This window comes from Oncorhynchus kisutch, linkage group LG1 (genome assembly GCF_002021735.2).
Source record: "Oncorhynchus kisutch isolate 150728-3 linkage group LG1, Okis_V2, whole genome shotgun sequence".
Lineage (NCBI taxonomy): Eukaryota > Metazoa > Chordata > Actinopteri > Salmoniformes > Salmonidae > Oncorhynchus > Oncorhynchus kisutch.
Genome location: NC_034174.2, coordinates 3124364 through 3148969, shown reverse-complemented (window position 1 = coordinate 3148969; position 24606 = coordinate 3124364). Strand labels below are relative to the sequence as shown.

At 51.1% G+C, this 24606-nt stretch overlaps 1 protein-coding gene across 2 annotated transcripts in view; it reads left to right on the top strand.

Moving 5' to 3' along the window:
• LOC109881610 (sarcolemmal membrane-associated protein) overlaps nucleotides 1-24606 on the top strand; it is a 123011-nt gene that overhangs the window by 63027 nt on the left and 35378 nt on the right. For both annotated transcript variants that reach the window (XM_031788396.1, XM_031788019.1), the window contains exons 14-15: nucleotides 1801-1881; nucleotides 2916-2975. In XM_031788396.1, coding sequence (XP_031644256.1) covers nucleotides 1801-1881; nucleotides 2916-2975 — 141 coding nt within the window. The remainder of the gene's footprint in view (nucleotides 1-1800; nucleotides 1882-2915; nucleotides 2976-24606) is intronic.

Here is a 24606-nt window from a genome sequence, read left to right as displayed (position 1 = left end):
TCACATCACTTTGTTCCCCTTATCAAACTGAATCACATCACTCTGTTCCCTTTATCAAACTGAATCACATCACTCTGTTCCCCTTATCAAACTGAATCACATCACTCTGTTCCCCTTATCAAACTGAATCACATCACTCTGTTCCCCTTATCAAACTGAATCACATCACTCTGTTCCCCTTATCAAACTGAATCACATCACTCTGTTCCCCTTATCAAACTGAATCACATCACTTTGTTCCCCTTATCAAACTGAATCACATCACTTTGTTCCCCTTATCAAACTGAATCACATCACTCTGTTCCCCTTATCAAACTGAATCACATCACTCTGTTCCCCTTATCAAACTGAATCACATCACTCTGTTCCCCTTATCAAACTGAATCACATCACTTTGTTCCCCTTATCAAACTGAATCACATCACTCTGTTCCCCTTATCAAACTGAATCACATCACTCTGTTCCCCTTATCAAACTGAATCACATCACTCTGTTCCCCTTATCAAACTGAGTTGCACCAAATGATTTACAACTAAAACGTATGGTTCCTGTATGTTGTCAGAGCCCGTCTACACTGAACAATATAAACACAACATGTAAAGTGTTGGTCCCATGTTTCAAGAGCTGAACTTTTCCATACGAGCAAAAGCTTTTTTCTCTCAAATTTTGTGCACAAATTTGTTTACATCCTTGTTTAGTGAGCATATTTCCTTTGCCAAGATAATCCATTCATCTGACAGGTGTGGCATATCAAGAAGCTGATTAAACAGCATGATCATTACACAGGTGCACCTTGTGCTGGGTACAATAAATGGCCACTCTAAAATGTGCAATTTTGTCACAACACAATGCCACAGATTTCTCAAGTTTTGAGAGAGTGTGCAATTAGCATGCTGACTGCAGGAATGTTCACCAGAGCTGTTGCCAGATTGTTGAATGTTCATTTCTCAACCATCAGCCGCCTCCAACTTCGTTTTAGAGAATTTGGCAGTATGTCCAAACGGCCTCAGTACCGCAGACCATGTGTAACCACGCCAGCCCAGGACCTCCACATCTGGCTTCTTCACCCGTGGGATCGTCTGAGACCAGCCACCCGGACAGCTGATGAAACTGATTTTACACAACCAAAGATTTCTGCACAAACTGTCAGAAACCGTCTCAGGGAAGCTCTTCTGCGTACTCGTCGTCCTCACCAATTCAGCATTGTAACAGACTTCAAATGCTTCGATGGCCACTTGAGACGTGTGCTCTTCACAGATGAATCCCGGTTTCAACTGTTCCTGGCAGTATGGCGTCGTGTGTGCGAGTGGTTTGCTGATGTCACCGTTCTGAACAGAGTGCGCTGTGGTGGTGGAGTTATGGTATGGGCATGCATAAGCTACGGACAACAAACACAATGGCATTTTTCAATGGTCATTTGAATGCACAGAGATACCGTGATGAGATCCTGAGGCCCATTGTGGTGCCATTCATCCACCTCTATCACCTCATGTTTCAGTATGATAAAGCACGTCCCCATGTCACAAGAATCTGTACACAATTCCTGGAAGCTGAAAATGTCCAAGTTCTTCCATGGCCTCCATACTTACCAGACATGTCACTCATTGAGCATGTTTGGGATGCTCTGGATCGACCTGTACGACAATGTTCCAGTTCCCACCAATATCCAGCAACTTCACAGAGCCATTTAAGAGGAGTGGGACAACATTCCACATGTTATTTCATGTGATTTATTTGAAGTTCAGTGTTCTGAGAGTGTTTTATAGTAGTTGTAAGTTGTATCTTCCTGTCGCTCTGTAGAAAACCAACTGGATGCTAAAGACACTGAAATGTCAGATACACTGAGCCCCAGCCAGAACCGCAGCAGTGACGACACGTCAGGTAACATCAGAAATAGTCAAATGTTTAAATATATAAACAAGACATATTTTTGGCTAAAATATTAACTATTGTGAAATTGTCAGAGGTATGTAGATATTTCCTATTCATTTATGAGGACTGAACAAGTGAAATAATTTGACTTTGTATATTCATTCATGTTAATGAAATAGTCTTCATGTTTATGAACTAAAAACATGTCCATAGGTGTACGATATTAACATTGTAACTATGTAAATGTATTGTTGTATTATTTGAACCCTGAATGAGGAAATTATATAAGCAGTGTTGTGTCCAGAACATGGAATAAATATAGGTTTACTGTCACTCGTTTAGTTTTCTTGTTTGCCCTGGTCTGGTCCTAGCTCACTGTTCAATCCTCTTCCTCTCCCTGTTCACTCTTTCTCTCCTCTCTCCTCTTCCTCTCCTCTCTCCCCTACCTCTCCTCTCTCCTCTTCTCTCCTGCTCTAAACCTCTCCTCTCTCCTCTCCTTTCTCCTCTACCTCTCCTCTCTCCTCTACCCTCTCCTCTTCCTCTACCTCTCCTCTTCCTCTCCTCTCTCCTCTACCTCTCCTCTACCTCTACCTCTCCTCTCTCCCTTTCCTCTCTCCTCTCTCTCTTCCTCTACCTCTCCTCTCTCCTCCTCTTCCCTCTTCTCTTTCCTCTACCTCTCCTCTCCCTTTCTGCCTCCTCTCTCCTCTTACCTCTCCTCTCCTCCTCTTCCTCTCCTCTCTCCTCCTCTTCCTCTCCTCTCTCCTCTACCTCTCCTCTCGTCCCCTTTCCTCTCTCCTCTCCTCTTCTCTCTCCTCTACCTCTCCTCTCTCCTTCTCCTCTTCCTCTCCTCTTCCTCTCCTCTCTCCTCTACCTCTCCTCTCTCTTCTCTCTCCTTTACCTCTCCTCTCTCCCTTTCCTCTCTCCTCTTCTCTCTCCTCTCTCCTCTACCTCTCCTCTCTCCTTCTCCTCTTCCTCCTCTTTCTCTCCTCTCCCTCTCCTCTCCTCTTCCTCTTCTTTCTCTCTGTCTCTGTATGTGTGTGTAGATGGAAACATGGATGATGGTGAACTGAACGAGCCACAGAACAGGGTCACCCTGCTCAAAGGTAATACATATTTAATGTTTTATTGAGTCTCATTGCCATAAAATCTGTTGTCAAGAGAGGTAGCTGGATGGATCAACCGTGCCAAACCTGGCTGAATATATATATATATATATATGTGTGTGTGTGTGTGTGTGTGTGTGTGTGTGTGTGTGTGTGTGTGTGTGTGTGTGTGTGTGTGTGTGTGTGTGTGTGTGCGTGTGTGTGTGTGTGTGTGTGTGTATATATATGGAGCTTTAGGGATGGGGAGGCCAAACCTGGCTGGTGCCTGGGGGACTATTGAATATATATGGAACCTTAGGGATGGGGAGGCCAAACCTGGCTGGTGCCTGGGGGACTATTGAATATATATGGAACTTTAGGGATGGGGAGGCCAAACCTGGCTGGTGCCTGGGGGACTATTGAATATATATGGAACTTTAGGGATGGGGAGGCCAAACCTGGCTGGTGCCTGGGGGACTATTGAATATATATGGAACTTTAGGGATGGGGAGGCCAAACCTGGCTGGTGCCTATGGGACTCCATTGAATACACTACCGGTCAAAAGTTTTAGAACACATACTCATTCAAGGATTTTTCTTTATTTTTTTTATTTCCTACGTTGTGGAATAATAGTGAAGACATCAACACTATGAAATAACACATATGGAATCATGTAGTAACCAAAAAAGTGTTAAGCAAATCAAAATATATTTTATATTTTAGATTCTTCAAAGTAGCCATCCTTTGACTTGTTGACAGCTTTGCACACTCTTGTCATTCTCTCAACCAGCTTCACCTGGAATGCTTTTCCAACAGTCTTGAAGGAGTTCCCAAATATGCTGAGCACTTGTTCGCTGCTTTTCCTTCACTCTGCGGTCCGACTCATCCCAAACCATCTCAATTGGGTTGAGATCGGGGGATTGTGGAGGCCAGGTCATCTGATGCAGCACTCCATCACTCTTCTTCTGGGTCAAATATCCCTTACACAGCCTAAAGGTGTGTTGGGTCACTGTCCTGTTGAAAAACAAATGATAGTCCCACTAAGCACAAACCAGATGGGATGGCGTATCGCTGCAGAATGATGTGGTAGCCGTGCTGGTTAAGTGTGATTTGAATTCTAAATAAATCACAGACAGTGTCACCCGAGAAAAGCTCCATCACACCTTTAACAAATACAATGATATTTCTCTGTAAACAAATGAACAGACTTTCAGCATGCTTATAGAGAAGGGCACTCAGCATGTACTGCACTGACACAAACGACTGATGATTGGTTGAAGGAAATTGATAATAAGAAGATTGTGGGAGCTGTACTGTTAGATTTCAGTGCAGCCTTTGATATTATTGACCATAACCTGTTGTTGAGAAAACATATGTGTTATGGCTTTTCAACCTCTGCCATATTGTGGATTCAGAGCTATTTATCTAATATAACTCAAAGGGTTTTCTTTAAGACAGTCACAACAACATGCCATTGCATTAATCAGGCTGCTAGAATAGATCTCATACCTTCAGTATCAACAGCTGTCACCTTGTTCTGGAATAAATCTCATACCTTCAGTATCAACAGCTGTCACCTTGTTCTGGAATAGATCTTATACCTTCAGCATCAACAGCTGTCACCTTGTTCTGGAATAGATCTTATACCTTCAGTATCAACAGCTGTCACCTTGTTCTGGAATAGATCTTATACCTTCAGCATCAACAGCTGTCACCTTGTTCTAGAATAGATCTTATACCTTCAGTATCAACAGCTGTCACCTTGTTCTGGAATAGATCTTATACCTTCAGCATCAACAGCTGTCACCTTGTTCTGGAATAGATCTTATACCTTCAGTATCAACAGCTGTCACCTTGTTCTGGAATAGATCTTATACCTTCAGCATCAACAGCTGTCACCTTGTTCTGGAATAGATCTTATACCTTCAGCATCAACAGCTGTCACCTTGTTCTGGAATAGATCTTATACCTTCAGCATCAACAGCTGTCACCTTGTTCTGGAATAGATCTTATACCTTCAGTATCAACTGCTGTCCAGCAGAGTGGCTGCTGGAGGGATTAGGGTTGGGGTGGTGGACCCTGACAGAGTTGCTGCTGGAGGGGTAGGGTTGGGGTGGTGGACCCTGACAGAGTTGCTGCTGGAGGGGTTAGGGTTGGGGTGGTGGACCCTGACAGAGTGGCTGCTGGAGGGGGTAGGGTTGGGGTGGTGGACCCTGACAGAGTTGCTGCTGGAGGGGTTAGGGTTGGGGTGGTGGACCCTGACAGAGTTGCTGCTGGAGGGATTAGGATTGGGGTGGTGGACCCTGACAGAGTGGCTGCTGGAGGGGTAGGGTTGGGGTGGTGGATCCTGACAGAGTGGCTGCTGGAGGGGGTAGGGTTGGGGTGGTGGACCCTGACAGAGTGGCTGCTGGAGGGGGTAGGGTTGGGGTGGTGGACCCTGACAGAGTGGCTGCTGGAGGGGGTAGGGTTGGGGTGGACCCTGACAGAGTTGCTGCTGGAGGGGTTAGGGTTGGGGTGGACCCTGACAGAGTTGCTGCTGGAGGGGTTAGGGTTGGGGTGGTGGACCCTGACAGAGTGGCTGCTGGAGGGGGTAGGGTTGGGGTGGTGGACCCTGACAGAGTTGCTGCTGGAGGGGTTAGGGTTGGGGTGGTAGACCCTGACAGAGTTGCTGCTTGAGGGATTAGGGTTGGGGTGGTGGACCCTGACAGAGTGGCTGCTGGAGGGGTTAGGGTTGGGGTGGTGGACCCTGACAGAGTGGCTGCTGGAGGGGTAGGGTTGGGGTGGTGGACCCTGACAGAGTGGCTGCTGGAGGGGGTAGGGTTGGTGGACCCTGACAAATCAAATCAAATCAAATCACATTTTATTTGTCACATACACATGGTTAGCAGATGTTAATGCGAGTGTAGCGAAATGCTTGTGCTTCTAGTTCCGACAATGCAGTAATAACCAACAAGTAATCTAACTAACAATTCCAAAAAAACTACTGTCTTATACACAGTGTAAGGGGATAAAGAATATGTACATAAGGATATATGAATGAGTGATGGTACAGAGCAGCATAGGCAAGATACAGTAGATGATATCGAGTACAGTATATACATATGAGATGAGTATGTAAACCAAGTGGCGTAGTTAAAGTGGCTAGTGATACATGTATTACATAAGGATGCAGTCGATGATATAGAGTACAGTATCTACGTATGCATATGAGATGAATAATGTAGGGTAAGTAACATTATATAAGGTAGCATTGTTTAAAGTGGCTAGTGATATATTTACATCATTTCCCATCAATTCCCATGATTAAAGTGGCTGGAGTAGAGTCAGTGTCATTGACAGTGTGTTGTCAGTAGCCACTCAATGTTAGTGGTGGCTGTTTAACAGTCTGATGGCCTTGAGATAGAAGCTGTTTTTCAGTCTCTCGGTCCCAGCTTTGATGCACCTGTACTGACCTCGCCTTCTGGATGACAGCGGGGTGAACAGGCAGTGGCTCGGGTGGTTGATGTCCTTGATGATCTTTATGGCCTTCCTGTAGCATCGGGTGGTGTAGGTGTCCTGGAGGGCAGGTAGTTTGCCCCCGGTGATGCGTTGTGCAGACCTCACTACCCTCTGGAGAGCCTTACGGTTGAGGGCGGTGCAGTTGCCATACCAGGCGGTGATACAGCCCGCCAGGATGCTCTCGATTGTGCATCTGTAGAAGTTTGTGAGTGCTTTTGGTGACAAGCCGAATTTCTTCAGCCTCCTGAGGTTGAAGAGGCGCTGCTGCGCCTTCCTCACGATGCTGTCTGTGTGAGTGGACCAATTCAGTTTGTCTGTGATGTGTATGCCGAGGAACTTAAAACTTGCTACCCTCTCCACTACTGTTCCATCGATGTGGATGGGGGGGTGTTCCCTCTGCTGTTTCCTGAAGTCCACAATCATCTCCTTAGTTTTGTTGACGTTGAGTGTGAGGTTATTTTCCTGACACCACACTCCGAGGGCCCTCACCTCCTCCCTGTAGGCCGTCTCGTCGTTATTGGTAATCAAGCCTACCACTGTTGTGTCGTCCGCAAACTTGATGATTGAGTTGGAGGCGTGCATGGCCACGCAGTCGTGGGTGAACAGGGAGTACAGGAGAGGGCTCAGAACGCACCCTTGTGGGGCCCCAGTGTTGAGGATCAGCGGGGAGGAGATGTTGTTGCCTACCCTCACCACCTGGGGGCGGCCCGTCAGGAAGTCCAGTACCCAGTTGCACAGGGCGGGGTCGAGACCCAGGGTCTCGAGCTTGATGACGAGCTTGGAGGGTACTATGGTGTTGAATGCCGAGCTGTAGTCGATGAACAGCATTCTCACATAGGTATTCCTCTTGTCCAGATGGGTTAGGGCAGTGTGCAGTGTGGTTGAGATTGCATCATCTGTGGACCTATTTGGGCGGTAAGCAAATTGGAGTGGGTCAAGGGTGTCAGGTAGGGTGGAGGTGATATGGTCCTTGACTAGTCTCTCAAAGCACTTCATGATGACGGATGTGAGTGCTACGGGGCGGTAGTCGTTTAGCTCAGTTACCTTAGCTTTCTTGGGAACAGGAACAATGGTGGCCCTCTTGAAGCATGTGGGAACAGCAGACTGGTATAGGGATTGATTGAATATGTCCGTAAACACACCGGCCAGCTGGTCTGCGCATGCTCTGAGGGCGCGGCTGGGGATGCCGTCTGGGCCTGCAGCCTTGCGAGGGTTAACACGTCTAAATGTCTTACTCACTTCGGCTGCAGTGAAGGAGAGACCGCATGTTTTCGTTGCAGGCCGTGTCAGTGGCACTGTATTGTCCTCAAAGCGGGCAAAAAAAGTTATTTAGTCTACCTGGGAGCAAGACATCCTGGTCCGTGACTGGGCTGGGTTTCTTCCTGTAGTCCGTGATTGACTGTAGACCCTGCCACATGCCTCTTGTGTCTGAGCCGTTGAATTGAGATTCTACTTTGTCTCTGTACTGGCGCTTAGCTTGTTTGATAGCCTTGCGGAGGGAATAGCTGCACTGTTTGTATTCAGTCATGTCACCAGACACTTTGCCCTGATTAAAAGCAGTGGTTCGCGCCTTCAGTTCCACACGAATGCTGTCATCAATCCACGGTTTCTGGTTAGGGAATGTTTTAATCGTTGCTATGGGAATGACATCTTCAACGCACGTTCTAATGAACTCGCACACCGAATCAGCGTATTCGTCAATGTTGTTATCTGACGCAATACGAAACATCTCCCAGTCCACGTGATGGAAGCAGTCTTGGAGTGTGGAGTCAGCTTGGTCGGACCAGCGTTGGACAGACCTCAGCGTGGGAGCTTCTTGTTTTAGTTTCTGTCTGTAGGCAGGGATCAACAAAATGGAGTCGTGGTCAGCTTTTCCGAAAGGGGGGCGGGGCAGGGCCTTATATGCGTCGCGGAAGTTAGAGTAACAATGATCCAGGGTCTTTCCACCCCTGGTTGCGCAATCGATATGCTGATAAAATTTAGGGAGTCTTGTTTTCAGATTAGCCTTGTTAAAATCCCCAGCTACAATGAATGCAGCCTCCGGATAAATCGTTTCCAGTTTGCAGAGAGTTAAATAAAGTTCGTTCAGAGCCATCGATGTGTCTGCTTGGGGGGGATATATACGGCTGTGATTATAATCGAAGAGAATTCTCTTGGTAGATAATGCGGTCTACATTTGATTGTGAGGAATTCTAAATCAGGTGAACAGAAGGATTTGAGTTCCTGTATGTTTCTTTCATCACACCATGTCACGTTGGCCATAAGGCATACGCCCCCGCCCCTCTTCTTACCAGAAAGATGTTCGTTTCTGTCGGCGCGATGCGTGGAGAAACCCGCTGGCTGCACCGCTTCGGATTGCGTCTCTCCAGTTAGCCATGTTTCCGTGAAGCAGAGAACGTTACAGTCTCTGATGTCCCTCTGGAATGCTACCCTTGCTCGGATTTCATCAACCTTGTTGTCAAGAGACTGGACATTGGCAAGAAGAATGCTAGGGAGTGGTGCACGATGTGCCCGTCTCCGGAGTCTGACCAGAAGACCGCTTCGTTTCCCTCTTTTTCTGAGTCGTTTTTTTGGGTCGCTGCATGTAATCCACTCCGTTACACTGGTTGTAAGGCAGAACACAGGATCCGCATCGCGAAAAACATATTCTTGGTCGTACTGATGGTGAGTTGACGCTGATCTTATATTCAGTAGTTCTTCTCGGCTGTATGTAATGAAACCTAAGATGACCTGGGGTACTAGTGTAAGAAATAACACGTAAAAAAAACCAAAAACTGCATAGTTTCCTAGGAACGCGAAGCGAGGCGGCCATCTCTGTCGGTGCCGGAAGTACAGAGTGGCTGCTGGAGGGGGTAGGGTTGGTGGACCCTGACAGAGTGGCTGCTGGAGGGATTAGGGTTGGGGTGGTGGACCCTGACAGAGTGGCTGCTGGAGGGGTTGGGGTGGTGGACCCTGACAGAGTGGCTGCTGGAGGGGTAGGGTTGGGGTGGTGGACCCTGACAGAGTGGCTGCTGGAGGGGTTTGGGTGGTGGACCCTGACAGAGTGGCTGCTGGAGGGGTTTGGGTGGTGGACCCTGACAGAGTGGCTGCTGGAGGGGTTGGGGTGGTGGACCCTGACAGAGTGGCTGCTGGAGGGACTAGGGTTGGGGTGGTGGACCCTGACAGAGTGGCTGCTGGAGGGATTAGGGTTCGGGTGGTGGACCCTGACAGAGTGGCTGCTGGAGGGATTAGGGTTGGGATGGTGGACCCCGACAGAGTGGCTGCTGGAGGGATTAGGGTTGGGGTGGTGGACCCTGACAGAGTGGCTGCTGGAGGGGTTGGGGTGGTGGACCCTGACAGAGTGGCTGCTGGAGGGGTAGGGTTGGGGTGGTGGACCCTGACAGAGTGGCTGCTGGAGGGGGTAGGGTTGGGGTGGTGGACCCTGACAGAGTGGCTGCTGGAGGGGTAGGGTTGGGGTGGTGGACCCTGACAGAGTGGCTGCTGGAGGGGTTAGGGTTGGGGTGGTGGACCCTGACAGAGTGGCTGCTGGAGGGGTAGGGTTGGGGTGGTGGACCCTGACAGAGTGGCTGCTGGAGGGGTTGGGGTGGTGGACCCTGACAGAGTGGCTGCTGGAGGGGGTAGGGTTGGGGTGGTGGACCCTGACAGAGTGGCTGCTGGAGGGGGTAGGGTTGGGGTGGTGGACCCTGACAGAGTGGCTGCTGGAGGGGTTGGGGTGGTGGACCCTGACAGAGTGGCTGCTGGAGGGGGTAGGGTTGGGGTGGTGGACCCTGACAGAGTGGCTGCTGGAGGGATTAGGGTTGGGGTGGTGGACCCTGACAGAGTGGCTGCTGGAGGGGTTGGGGTGGTGGACCCTGACAGAGTGGCTGCTGGAGGGGTTGGGGTGGTGGACCCTGACAGAGTGGCTGCTGGAGGGGGTAGGGTTGGGGTGGTGGACCCTGACAGAGTGGCTGCTGGAGGGGTAGGGTTGGGGTGGTGGACCCTGACAGAGTGGCTGCTGGAGGGGTTAGGGTTGGGGTGGTGGACCCTGACAGAGTGGCTGCTGGAGGGGTAGGGTTGGGGTGGTGGACCCTGACAGAGTGGCTGCTGGAGGGGGTAGGGTTGGGGTGGTGGACCCTGACAGAGTGGCTGCTGGAGGGGTAGGGTTGGGGTGGTGGACCCTGACAGAGTGGCTGCTGGAGGGGGTAGGGTTGGTGGACCCTGACAAATCAAATCAAATCAAATCACATTTTATTTGTCACATACACATGGTTAGCAGATGTTAATGCGAGTGTAGCGAAATGCTTGTGCTTCTAGTTCCGACAATGCAGTAATAACCAACAAGTAATCTAACTAACAATTCCAAAAAAACTACTGTCTTATACACAGTGTAAGGGGATAAAGAATATGTACATAAGGATATATGAATGAGTGATGGTACAGAGCAGCATAGGCAAGATACAGTAGATGATATCGAGTACAGTATATACATATGAGATGAGTATGTAAACCAAGTGGCGTAGTTAAAGTGGCTAGTGATACATGTATTACATAAGGATGCAGTCGATGATATAGAGTACAGTATCTACGTATGCATATGAGATGAATAATGTAGGGTAAGTAACATTATATAAGGTAGCATTGTTTAAAGTGGCTAGTGATATATTTACATCATTTCCCATCAATTCCCATGATTAAAGTGGCTGGAGTAGAGTCAGTGTCATTGACAGTGTGTTGTCAGTAGCCACTCAATGTTAGTGGTGGCTGTTTAACAGTCTGATGGCCTTGAGATAGAAGCTGTTTTTCAGTCTCTCGGTCCCAGCTTTGATGCACCTGTACTGACCTCGCCTTCTGGATGACAGCGGGGTGAACAGGCAGTGGCTCGGGTGGTTGATGTCCTTGATGATCTTTATGGCCTTCCTGTAGCATCGGGTGGTGTAGGTGTCCTGGAGGGCAGGTAGTTTGCCCCCGGTGATGCGTTGTGCAGACCTCACTACCCTCTGGAGAGCCTTACGGTTGAGGGCGGTGCAGTTGCCATACCAGGCGGTGATACAGCCCGCCAGGATGCTCTCGATTGTGCATCTGTAGAAGTTTGTGAGTGCTTTTGGTGACAAGCCGAATTTCTTCAGCCTCCTGAGGTTGAAGAGGCGCTGCTGCGCCTTCCTCACGATGCTGTCTGTGTGAGTGGACCAATTCAGTTTGTCTGTGATGTGTATGCCGAGGAACTTAAAACTTGCTACCCTCTCCACTACTGTTCCATCGATGTGGATGGGGGGGTGTTCCCTCTGCTGTTTCCTGAAGTCCACAATCATCTCCTTAGTTTTGTTGACGTTGAGTGTGAGGTTATTTTCCTGACACCACACTCCGAGGGCCCTCACCTCCTCCCTGTAGGCCGTCTCGTCGTTATTGGTAATCAAGCCTACCACTGTTGTGTCGTCCGCAAACTTGATGATTGAGTTGGAGGCGTGCATGGCCACGCAGTCGTGGGTGAACAGGGAGTACAGGAGAGGGCTCAGAACGCACCCTTGTGGGGCCCCAGTGTTGAGGATCAGCGGGGAGGAGATGTTGTTGCCTACCCTCACCACCTGGGGGCGGCCCGTCAGGAAGTCCAGTACCCAGTTGCACAGGGCGGGGTCGAGACCCAGGGTCTCGAGCTTGATGACGAGCTTGGAGGGTACTATGGTGTTGAATGCCGAGCTGTAGTCGATGAACAGCATTCTCACATAGGTATTCCTCTTGTCCAGATGGGTTAGGGCAGTGTGCAGTGTGGTTGAGATTGCATCATCTGTGGACCTATTTGGGCGGTAAGCAAATTGGAGTGGGTCAAGGGTGTCAGGTAGGGTGGAGGTGATATGGTCCTTGACTAGTCTCTCAAAGCACTTCATGATGACGGATGTGAGTGCTACGGGGCGGTAGTCGTTTAGCTCAGTTACCTTAGCTTTCTTGGGAACAGGAACAATGGTGGCCCTCTTGAAGCATGTGGGAACAGCAGACTGGTATAGGGATTGATTGAATATGTCCGTAAACACACCGGCCAGCTGGTCTGCGCATGCTCTGAGGGCGCGGCTGGGGATGCCGTCTGGGCCTGCAGCCTTGCGAGGGTTAACACGTCTAAATGTCTTACTCACTTCGGCTGCAGTGAAGGAGAGACCGCATGTTTTCGTTGCAGGCCGTGTCAGTGGCACTGTATTGTCCTCAAAGCGGGCAAAAAAAGTTATTTAGTCTACCTGGGAGCAAGACATCCTGGTCCGTGACTGGGCTGGGTTTCTTCCTGTAGTCCGTGATTGACTGTAGACCCTGCCACATGCCTCTTGTGTCTGAGCCGTTGAATTGAGATTCTACTTTGTCTCTGTACTGGCGCTTAGCTTGTTTGATAGCCTTGCGGAGGGAATAGCTGCACTGTTTGTATTCAGTCATGTCACCAGACACTTTGCCCTGATTAAAAGCAGTGGTTCGCGCCTTCAGTTCCACACGAATGCTGTCATCAATCCACGGTTTCTGGTTAGGGAATGTTTTAATCGTTGCTATGGGAATGACATCTTCAACGCACGTTCTAATGAACTCGCACACCGAATCAGCGTATTCGTCAATGTTGTTATCTGACGCAATACGAAACATCTCCCAGTCCACGTGATGGAAGCAGTCTTGGAGTGTGGAGTCAGCTTGGTCGGACCAGCGTTGGACAGACCTCAGCGTGGGAGCTTCTTGTTTTAGTTTCTGTCTGTAGGCAGGGATCAACAAAATGGAGTCGTGGTCAGCTTTTCCGAAAGGGGGGCGGGGCAGGGCCTTATATGCGTCGCGGAAGTTAGAGTAACAATGATCCAGGGTCTTTCCACCCCTGGTTGCGCAATCGATATGCTGATAAAATTTAGGGAGTCTTGTTTTCAGATTAGCCTTGTTAAAATCCCCAGCTACAATGAATGCAGCCTCCGGATAAATCGTTTCCAGTTTGCAGAGAGTTAAATAAAGTTCGTTCAGAGCCATCGATGTGTCTGCTTGGGGGGGATATATACGGCTGTGATTATAATCGAAGAGAATTCTCTTGGTAGATAATGCGGTCTACATTTGATTGTGAGGAATTCTAAATCAGGTGAACAGAAGGATTTGAGTTCCTGTATGTTTCTTTCATCACACCATGTCACGTTGGCCATAAGGCATACGCCCCCGCCCCTCTTCTTACCAGAAAGATGTTCGTTTCTGTCGGCGCGATGCGTGGAGAAACCCGCTGGCTGCACCGCTTCGGATTGCGTCTCTCCAGTTAGCCATGTTTCCGTGAAGCAGAGAACGTTACAGTCTCTGATGTCCCTCTGGAATGCTACCCTTGCTCGGATTTCATCAACCTTGTTGTCAAGAGACTGGACATTGGCAAGAAGAATGCTAGGGAGTGGTGCACGATGTGCCCGTCTCCGGAGTCTGACCAGAAGACCGCTTCGTTTCCCTCTTTTTCTGAGTCGTTTTTTTGGGTCGCTGCATGTAATCCACTCCGTTACACTGGTTGTAAGGCAGAACACAGGATCCGCATCGCGAAAAACATATTCTTGGTCGTACTGATGGTGAGTTGACGCTGATCTTATATTCAGTAGTTCTTCTCGGCTGTATGTAATGAAACCTAAGATGACCTGGGGTACTAGTGTAAGAAATAACACGTAAAAAAAAACCAAAAACTGCATAGTTTCCTAGGAACGCGAAGCGAGGCGGCCATCTCTGTCGGTGCCGGAAGTACAGAGTGGCTGCTGGAGGGGGTAGGGTTGGTGGACCCTGACAGAGTGGCTGCTGGAGGGATTAGGGTTGGGGTGGTGGACCCTGACAGAGTGGCTGCTGGAGGGGTTGGGGTGGTGGACCCTGACAGAGTGGCTGCTGGAGGGGTAGGGTTGGGGTGGTGGACCCTGACAGAGTGGCTGCTGGAGGGGTTTGGGTGGTGGACCCTGACAGAGTGGCTGCTGGAGGGGTTTGGGTGGTGGACCCTGACAGAGTGGCTGCTGGAGGGGTTGGGGTGGTGGACCCTGACAGAGTGGCTGCTGGAGGGACTAGGGTTGGGGTGGTGGACCCTGACAGAGTGGCTGCTGGAGGGATTAGGGTTCGGGTGGTGGACCCTGACAGAGTGGCTGCTGGAGGGATTAGGGTTGGGATGGTGGACCCCGACAGAGTGGCTGCTGGAGGGATTAGGGTTGGGGTGGTGGACCCTGACAGAGTGGCTGCTGGAGGGGTTGGGGTGGTGGACCCTGACAGAGTGGCTGCTGGAGGGGTAGGGTTGGGGTGGTGGACCCTGACAGAGTGGCTGCTGGAGGGGGTAGGGTTGGGGTGGTGGACCCTGACAGAGTGGCTGCTGGAGGGGTAGGGTTGGGGTGGTGGACCCTGACAGAGTGGCTGCTGGAGGGGTTAGGGTTGGGGTGGTGGACCCTGACAGAGTGGCTGCTGGAGGGGTAGGGTTGGGGTGGTGGACCCTGACAGAGTGGCTGCTGGAGGGGTTGGGGTGGTGGACCCTGACAGAGTGGCTGCTGGAGGGGGTAGGGTTGGGGTGGTGGACCCTGACAGAGTGGCTGCTGGAGGGGGTAGGGTTGGGGTGGTGGACCCTGACAGAGTGGCTGCTGGAGGGGTTGGGGTGGTGGACCCTGACAGAGTGGCTGCTGGAGGGGGTAGGGTTGGGGTGGTGGACCCTGACAGAGTGGCTGCTGGAGGGATTAGGGTTGGGGTGGTGGACCCTGACAGAGTGGCTGCTGGAGGGGTTGGGGTGGTGGACCCTGACAGAGTGGCTGCTGGAGGGGTTGGGGTGGTGGACCCTGACAGAGTGGCTGCTGGAGGGGGTAGGGTTGGGGTGGTGGACCCTGACAGAGTGGCTGCTGGAGGGGTAGGGTTGGGGTGGTGGACCCTGACAGAGTGGCTGCTGGAGGGGTTAGGGTTGGGGTGGTGGACCCTGACAGAGTGGCTGCTGGAGGGGTAGGGTTGGGGTGGTGGACCCTGACAGAGTGGCTGCTGGAGGGGGTAGGGTTGGGGTGGTGGACCCTGACAGAGTGGCTGCTGGAGGGGTAGGGTTGGGGTGGTGGACCCTGACAGAGTGGCTGCTGGAGGGGGTAGGGTTGGTGGACCCTGACAAATCAAATCAAATCAAATCACATTTTATTTGTCACATACACATGGTTAGCAGATGTTAATGCGAGTGTAGCGAAATGCTTGTGCTTCTAGTTCCGACAATGCAGTAATAACCAACAAGTAATCTAACTAACAATTCCAAAAAAACTACTGTCTTATACACAGTGTAAGGGGATAAAGAATATGTACATAAGGATATATGAATGAGTGATGGTACAGAGCAGCATAGGCAAGATACAGTAGATGATATCGAGTACAGTATATACATATGAGATGAGTATGTAAACCAAGTGGCGTAGTTAAAGTGGCTAGTGATACATGTATTACATAAGGATGCAGTCGATGATATAGAGTACAGTATCTACGTATGCATATGAGATGAATAATGTAGGGTAAGTAACATTATATAAGGTAGCATTGTTTAAAGTGGCTAGTGATATATTTACATCATTTCCCATCAATTCCCATGATTAAAGTGGCTGGAGTAGAGTCAGTGTCATTGACAGTGTGTTGTCAGTAGCCACTCAATGTTAGTGGTGGCTGTTTAACAGTCTGATGGCCTTGAGATAGAAGCTGTTTTTCAGTCTCTCGGTCCCAGCTTTGATGCACCTGTACTGACCTCGCCTTCTGGATGACAGCGGGGTGAACAGGCAGTGGCTCGGGTGGTTGATGTCCTTGATGATCTTTATGGCCTTCCTGTAGCATCGGGTGGTGTAGGTGTCCTGGAGGGCAGGTAGTTTGCCCCCGGTGATGCGTTGTGCAGACCTCACTACCCTCTGGAGAGCCTTACGGTTGAGGGCGGTGCAGTTGCCATACCAGGCGGTGATACAGCCCGCCAGGATGCTCTCGATTGTGCATCTGTAGAAGTTTGTGAGTGCTTTTGGTGACAAGCCGAATTTCTTCAGCCTCCTGAGGTTGAAGAGGCGCTGCTGCGCCTTCCTCACGATGCTGTCTGTGTGAGTGGACCAATTCAGTTTGTCTGTGATGTGTATGCCGAGGAACTTAAAACTTGCTACCCTCTCCACTACTGTTCCATCGATGTGGATGGGGGGGTGTTCCCTCTGCTGTTTCCTGAAGTCCACAATCATCTCCTTAGTTTTGTTGACGTTGAGTGTGAGGTTATTTTCCTGACACCACACTCCGAGGGCCCTCACCTCCTCCCTGTAGGCCGTCTCGTCGTTATTGGTAATCAAGCCTACCACTGTTGTGTCGTCCGCAAACTTGATGATTGAGTTGGAGGCGTGCATGGCCACGCAGTCGTGGGTGAACAGGGAGTACAGGAGAGGGCTCAGAACGCACCCTTGTGGGGCCCCAGTGTTGAGGATCAGCGGGGAGGAGATGTTGTTGCCTACCCTCACCACCTGGGGGCGGCCCGTCAGGAAGTCCAGTACCCAGTTGCACAGGGCGGGGTCGAGACCCAGGGTCTCGAGCTTGATGACGAGCTTGGAGGGTACTATGGTGTTGAATGCCGAGCTGTAGTCGATGAACAGCATTCTCACATAGGTATTCCTCTTGTCCAGATGGGTTAGGGCAGTGTGCAGTGTGGTTGAGATTGCATCATCTGTGGACCTATTTGGGCGGTAAGCAAATTGGAGTGGGTCAAGGGTGTCAGGTAGGGTGGAGGTGATATGGTCCTTGACTAGTCTCTCAAAGCACTTCATGATGACGGATGTGAGTGCTACGGGGCGGTAGTCGTTTAGCTCAGTTACCTTAGCTTTCTTGGGAACAGGAACAATGGTGGCCCTCTTGAAGCATGTGGGAACAGCAGACTGGTATAGGGATTGATTGAATATGTCCGTAAACACACCGGCCAGCTGGTCTGCGCATGCTCTGAGGGCGCGGCTGGGGATGCCGTCTGGGCCTGCAGCCTTGCGAGGGTTAACACGTCTAAATGTCTTACTCACTTCGGCTGCAGTGAAGGAGAGACCGCATGTTTTCGTTGCAGGCCGTGTCAGTGGCACTGTATTGTCCTCAAAGCGGGCAAAAAAAGTTATTTAGTCTACCTGGGAGCAAGACATCCTGGTCCGTGACTGGGCTGGGTTTCTTCCTGTAGTCCGTGATTGACTGTAGACCCTGCCACATGCCTCTTGTGTCTGAGCCGTTGAATTGAGATTCTACTTTGTCTCTGTACTGGCGCTTAGCTTGTTTGATAGCCTTGCGGAGGGAATAGCTGCACTGTTTGTATTCAGTCATGTCACCAGACACTTTGCCCTGATTAAAAGCAGTGGTTCGCGCCTTCAGTTCCACACGAATGCTGTCATCAATCCACGGTTTCTGGTTAGGGAATGTTTTAATCGTTGCTATGGGAATGACATCTTCAACGCACGTTCTAATGAACTCACACACCGAATCAGCGTATTCGTCAATGTTGTTATCTGACGCAATACGAAACATCTCCCAGTCCACGTGATGGAAGCAGTCTTGGAGTGTGGAGTCAGCTTGGTCGGACCAGCGTTGGACAGACCTCAGCGTGGGAGCTTCTTGTTTTAGTTTCTGTCTGTAGGCAGGGATCAACAAAATGGAGTCGTGGTCAGCTTTTCCGAAAGGGGGGCGGGGCAGGGCCTTATATGCGTCGCGGAAGTTAGAGTAACAATGATCCAGGGTCTTTCCACCCCTGGTTGCGCAATCGATATGCTGATAAAATTTAGGGAGTCTTGTTTTCAGATTAGCCTTGTTAAAATCCCCAGCTACAATGAATGCAGCCTCCGGATAAATCGTTTCCAGTTTGCAGAGAGTTAAATAAAGTTCGTTCAGAGCCATCGATGTGTCTGCTTGGGGGGGATATATACGGCTGTGATTATAATCGAAGAGAATTCTCTTGGTAGATAATGCGGTCTACATTTGATTGTGAGGAATTCTAAATCAGGTGAACAGAAGGATTTGAGTTCCTGTATGTTTCTTTCATCACACCATGTCACGTTGGCCATAAGGCATACGCCCCCGCCCCTCTTCTTACCAGAAAGATGTTCGTTTCTGTCGGCGCGATGCGTGGAGAAACCCGCTGGCTGCACCGCTTCGGATTGCGTCTCTCCAGTTAGCCATGTTTCCGTGAAGCAGAGAACGTTACAGTCTCTGATGTCCCTCTGGAATGCTACCCTTGCTCGGATTTCATCAACCTTGTTGTCAAGAGACTGGACATTGGCAAGAAGAATGCTAGGGAGTGGTGCACGATGTGCCCGTCTCCGGAGTCTGACCAGAAGACCGCTTCGTTTCCCTCTTTTTCTGAGTCGTTTTTTTGGGTCGCTGCATGTAATCCACTCCGTTACACTGGTTGTAAGGCAGAACACAGGATCCGCATCGCGAAAAACATATTCTTGGTCGTACTGATGGTGAGTTGACGCTGATCTTATATTCAGTAGTTCTTCTCGGCTGTATGTAATGAAACCTAAGATGACCTGGGGTACTAGTGTAAGAAATAACACGTAAAAAAAAACCAAAAACTGCATAGTTTCCTAGGAACGCGAAGCGAGGCGGCCATCTCTGTCGGTGCCGGAAGTACAGAGTGGCTGCTGGAGGGGGTAGGGTTGGTGGACCCTGACAGAGTGGCTGCTGGAGGGATTAGGGTTGGGGTGGTGGACCCTGACAGAGTGGCTGCTGGAGGGGTTGGGGTGGTGGACCCTGACAGAGTGGCTGCTGGAGGGGTAGGGTTGGGGTGGTGGACCCTGACAGAGTGGCTGCTGGAGGGGTTTGGGTGGTGGACCCTGACAGAGTGGCTGCTGGAGGGGTTTGGGTGGTGGACCCTGACAGAGTGGCTGCTGGAGGGGTTGGGGTGGTGGACCCTGACAGAGTGGCTGCTGGAGGGACTAGGGTTGGGGTGGTGGACCCTGACAGAGTGGCTGCTGGAGGGATTAGGGTTCGGGTGGTGGACCCTGACAGAGTGGCTGCTGGAGGGATTAGGGTTGGGATGGTGGACCCCGACAGAGTGGCTGCTGGAGGGATTAGGGTTGGGGTGGTGGACCCTGACAGAGTGGCTGCTGGAGGGGTTGGGGTGGTGGACCCTGACAGAGTGGCTGCTGGAGGGGTAGGGTTGGGGTGGTGGACCCTGACAGAGTGGCTGCTGGAGGGGGTAGGGTTGGGGTGGTGGACCCTGACAGAGTGGCTGCTGGAGGGGTAGGGTTGGGGTGGTGGACCCTGACAGAGTGGCTGCTGGAGGGGTTAGGGTTGGGGTGGTGGACCCTGACAGAGTGGCTGCTGGAGGGGTAGGGTTGGGGTGGTGGACCCTGACAGAGTGGCTGCTGGAGGGGTTGGGGTGGTGGACCCTGACAGAGTGGCTGCTGGAGGGGGTAGGGTTGGGGTGGTGGACCCTGACAGAGTGGCTGCTGGAGGGGGTAGGGTTGGGGTGGTGGACCCTGACAGAGTGGCTGCTGGAGGGGTTGGGGTGGTGGACCCTGACAGAGTGGCTGCTGGAGGGGGTAGGGTTGGGGTGGTGGACCCTGACAGAGTGGCTGCTGGAGGGATTAGGGTTGGGGTGGTGGACCCTGACAGAGTGGCTGCTGGAGGGGTTGGGGTGGTGGACCCTGACAGAGTGGCTGCTGGAGGGGTTGGGGTGGTGGACCCTGACAGAGTGGCTGCTGGAGGGGGTAGGGTTGGGGTGGTGGACCCTGACAGAGTGGCTGCTGGAGGGGTAGGGTTGGGGTGGTGGACCCTGACAGAGTGGCTGCTGGAGGGGTTAGGGTTGGGGTGGTGGACCCTGACAGAGTGGCTGCTGGAGGGGTAGGGTTGGGGTGGTGGACCCTGACAGAGTGGCTGCTGGAGGGGGTAGGGTTGGGGTGGTGGACCCTGACAGAGTGGCTGCTGGAGGGGTAGGGTTGGGGTGGTGGACCCTGACAGAGTGGCTGCTGGAGGGGGTAGGGTTGGTGGACCCTGACAAATCAAATCAAATCAAATCACATTTTATTTGTCACATACACATGGTTAGCAGATGTTAATGCGAGTGTAGCGAAATGCTTGTGCTTCTAGTTCCGACAATGCAGTAATAACCAACAAGTAATCTAACTAACAATTCCAAAAAAACTACTGTCTTATACACAGTGTAAGGGGATAAAGAATATGTACATAAGGATATATGAATGAGTGATGGTACAGAGCAGCATAGGCAAGATACAGTAGATGATATCGAGTACAGTATATACATATGAGATGAGTATGTAAACCAAGTGGCGTAGTTAAAGTGGCTAGTGATACATGTATTACATAAGGATGCAGTCGATGATATAGAGTACAGTATCTACGTATGCATATGAGATGAATAATGTAGGGTAAGTAACATTATATAAGGTAGCATTGTTTAAAGTGGCTAGTGATATATTTACATCATTTCCCATCAATTCCCATGATTAAAGTGGCTGGAGTAGAGTCAGTGTCATTGACAGTGTGTTGTCAGTAGCCACTCAATGTTAGTGGTGGCTGTTTAACAGTCTGATGGCCTTGAGATAGAAGCTGTTTTTCAGTCTCTCGGTCCCAGCTTTGATGCACCTGTACTGACCTCGCCTTCTGGATGACAGCGGGGTGAACAGGCAGTGGCTCGGGTGGTTGATGTCCTTGATGATCTTTATGGCCTTCCTGTAGCATCGGGTGGTGTAGGTGTCCTGGAGGGCAGGTAGTTTGCCCCCGGTGATGCGTTGTGCAGACCTCACTACCCTCTGGAGAGCCTTACGGTTGAGGGCGGTGCAGTTGCCATACCAGGCGGTGATACAGCCCGCCAGGATGCTCTCGATTGTGCATCTGTAGAAGTTTGTGAGTGCTTTTGGTGACAAGCCGAATTTCTTCAGCCTCCTGAGGTTGAAGAGGCGCTGCTGCGCCTTCCTCACGATGCTGTCTGTGTGAGTGGACCAATTCAGTTTGTCTGTGATGTGTATGCCGAGGAACTTAAAACTTGCTACCCTCTCCACTACTGTTCCATCGATGTGGATGGGGGGGTGTTCCCTCTGCTGTTTCCTGAAGTCCACAATCATCTCCTTAGTTTTGTTGACGTTGAGTGTGAGGTTATTTTCCTGACACCACACTCCGAGGGCCCTCACCTCCTCCCTGTAGGCCGTCTCGTCGTTATTGGTAATCAAGCCTACCACTGTTGTGTCGTCCGCAAACTTGATGATTGAGTTGGAGGCGTGCATGGCCACGCAGTCGTGGGTGAACAGGGAGTACAGGAGAGGGCTCAGAACGCACCCTTGTGGGGCCCCAGTGTTGAGGATCAGCGGGGAGGAGATGTTGTTGCCTACCCTCACCACCTGGGGGCGGCCCGTCAGGAAGTCCAGTACCCAGTTGCACAGGGCGGGGTCGAGACCCAGGGTCTCGAGCTTGATGACGAGCTTGGAGGGTACTATGGTGTTGAATGCCGAGCTGTAGTCGATGAACAGCATTCTCACATAGGTATTCCTCTTGTCCAGATGGGTTAGGGCAGTGTGCAGTGTGGTTGAGATTGCATCATCTGTGGACCTATTTGGGCGGTAAGCAAATTGGAGTGGGTCAAGGGTGTCAGGTAGGGTGGAGGTGATATGGTCCTTGACTAGTCTCTCAAAGCACTTCATGATGACGGATGTGAGTGCTACGGGGCGGTAGTCGTTTAGCTCAGTTACCTTAGCTTTCTTGGGAACAGGAACAATGGTGGCCCTCTTGAAGCATGTGGGAACAGCAGACTGGTATAGGGATTGATTGAATATGTCCGTAAACACACCGGCCAGCTGGTCTGCGCATGCTCTGAGGGCGCGGCTGGGGATGCCGTCTGGGCCTGCAGCCTTGCGAGGGTTAACACGTCTAAATGTCTTACTCACTTCGGCTGCAGTGAAGGAGAGACCGCATGTTTTCGTTGCAGGCCGTGTCAGTGGCACTGTATTGTCCTCAAAGCGGGCAAAAAAAGTTATTTAGTCTACCTGGGAGCAAGACATCCTGGTCCGTGACTGGGCTGGGTTTCTTCCTGTAGTCCGTGATTGACTGTAGACCCTGCCACATGCCTCTTGTGTCTGAGCCGTTGAATTGAGATTCTACTTTGTCTCTGTACTGGCGCTTAGCTTGTTTGATAGCCTTGCGGAGGGAATAGCTGCACTGTTTGTATTCAGTCATGTCACCAGACACTTTGCCCTGATTAAAAGCAGTGGTTCGCGCCTTCAGTTCCACACGAATGCTGTCATCAATCCACGGTTTCTGGTTAGGGAATGTTTTAATCGTTGCTATGGGAATGACATCTTCAACGCACGTTCTAATGAACTCACACACCGAATCAGCGTATTCGTCAATGTTGTTATCTGACGCAATACGAAACATCTCCCAGTCCACGTGATGGAAGCAGTCTTGGAGTGTGGAGTCAGCTTGGTCGGACCAGCGTTGGACAGACCTCAGCGTGGGAGCTTCTTGTTTTAGTTTCTGTCTGTAGGCAGGGATCAACAAAATGGAGTCGTGGTCAGCTTTTCCGAAAGGGGGGCGGGGCAGGGCCTTATATGCGTCGCGGAAGTTAGAGTAACAATGATCCAGGGTCTTTCCACCCCTGGTTGCGCAATCGATATGCTGATAAAATTTAGGGAGTCTTGTTTTCAGATTAGCCTTGTTAAAATCCCCAGCTACAATGAATGCAGCCTCCGGATAAATCGTTTCCAGTTTGCAGAGAGTTAAATAAAGTTCGTTCAGAGCCATCGATGTGTCTGCTTGGGGGGGGATATATACGGCTGTGATTATAATCGAAGAGAATTCTCTTGGTAGATAATGCGGTCTACATTTGATTGTGAGGAATTCTAAATCAGGTGAACAGAAGGATTTGAGTTCCTGTATGTTTCTTTCATCACACCATGTCACGTTGGCCATAAGGCATACGCCCCCGCCCCTCTTCTTACCAGAAAGATGTTAGTTTCTGTCGGCGCGATGCGTGGAGAAACCCGCTGGCTGCACCGCTTCGGATTGCGTCTCTCCAGTTAGCCATGTTTCCGTGAAGCAGAGAACGTTACAGTCTCTGATGTCCCTCTGGAATGCTACCCTTGCTCGGATTTCATCAACCTTGTTGTCAAGAGACTGGACATTGGCAAGAAGAATGCTAGGGAGTGGTGCACGATGTGCCCGTCTCCGGAGTCTGACCAGAAGACCGCTTCGTTTCCCTCTTTTTCTGAGTCGTTTTTTTGGGTCGCTGCATGTAATCCACTCCGTTACACTGGTTGTAAGGCAGAACACAGGATCCGCATCGCGAAAAACATATTCTTGGTCGTACTGATGGTGAGTTGACGCTGATCTTATATTCAGTAGTTCTTCTCGGCTGTATGTAATGAAACCTAAGATGACCTGGGGTACTAGTGTAAGAAATAACACGTAAAAAAAACCAAAAACTGCATAGTTTCCTAGGAACGCGAAGCGAGGCGGCCATCTCTGTCGGTGCCGGAAGTACAGAGTGGCTGCTGGAGGGGGTAGGGTTGGTGGACCCTGACAGAGTGGCTGCTGGAGGGATTAGGGTTGGGGTGGTGGACCCTGACAGAGTGGCTGCTGGAGGGGTTGGGGTGGTGGACCCTGACAGAGTGGCTGCTGGAGGGGTAGGGTTGGGGTGGTGGACCCTGACAGAGTGGCTGCTGGAGGGGTTTGGGTGGTGGACCCTGACAGAGTGGCTGCTGGAGGGGTTTGGGTGGTGGACCCTGACAGAGTGGCTGCTGGAGGGGTTGGGGTGGTGGACCCTGACAGAGTGGCTGCTGGAGGGACTAGGGTTGGGGTGGTGGACCCTGACAGAGTGGCTGCTGGAGGGATTAGGGTTCGGGTGGTGGACCCTGACAGAGTGGCTGCTGGAGGGATTAGGGTTGGGATGGTGGACCCCGACAGAGTGGCTGCTGGAGGGATTAGGGTTGGGGTGGTGGACCCTGACAGAGTGGCTGCTGGAGGGGTTGGGGTGGTGGACCCTGACAGAGTGGCTGCTGGAGGGGTAGGGTTGGGGTGGTGGACCCTGACAGAGTGGCTGCTGGAGGGGGTAGGGTTGGGGTGGTGGACCCTGACAGAGTGGCTGCTGGAGGGGTAGGGTTGGGGTGGTGGACCCTGACAGAGTGGCTGCTGGAGGGGTTAGGGTTGGGGTGGTGGACCCTGACAGAGTGGCTGCTGGAGGGGTAGGGTTGGGGTGGTGGACCC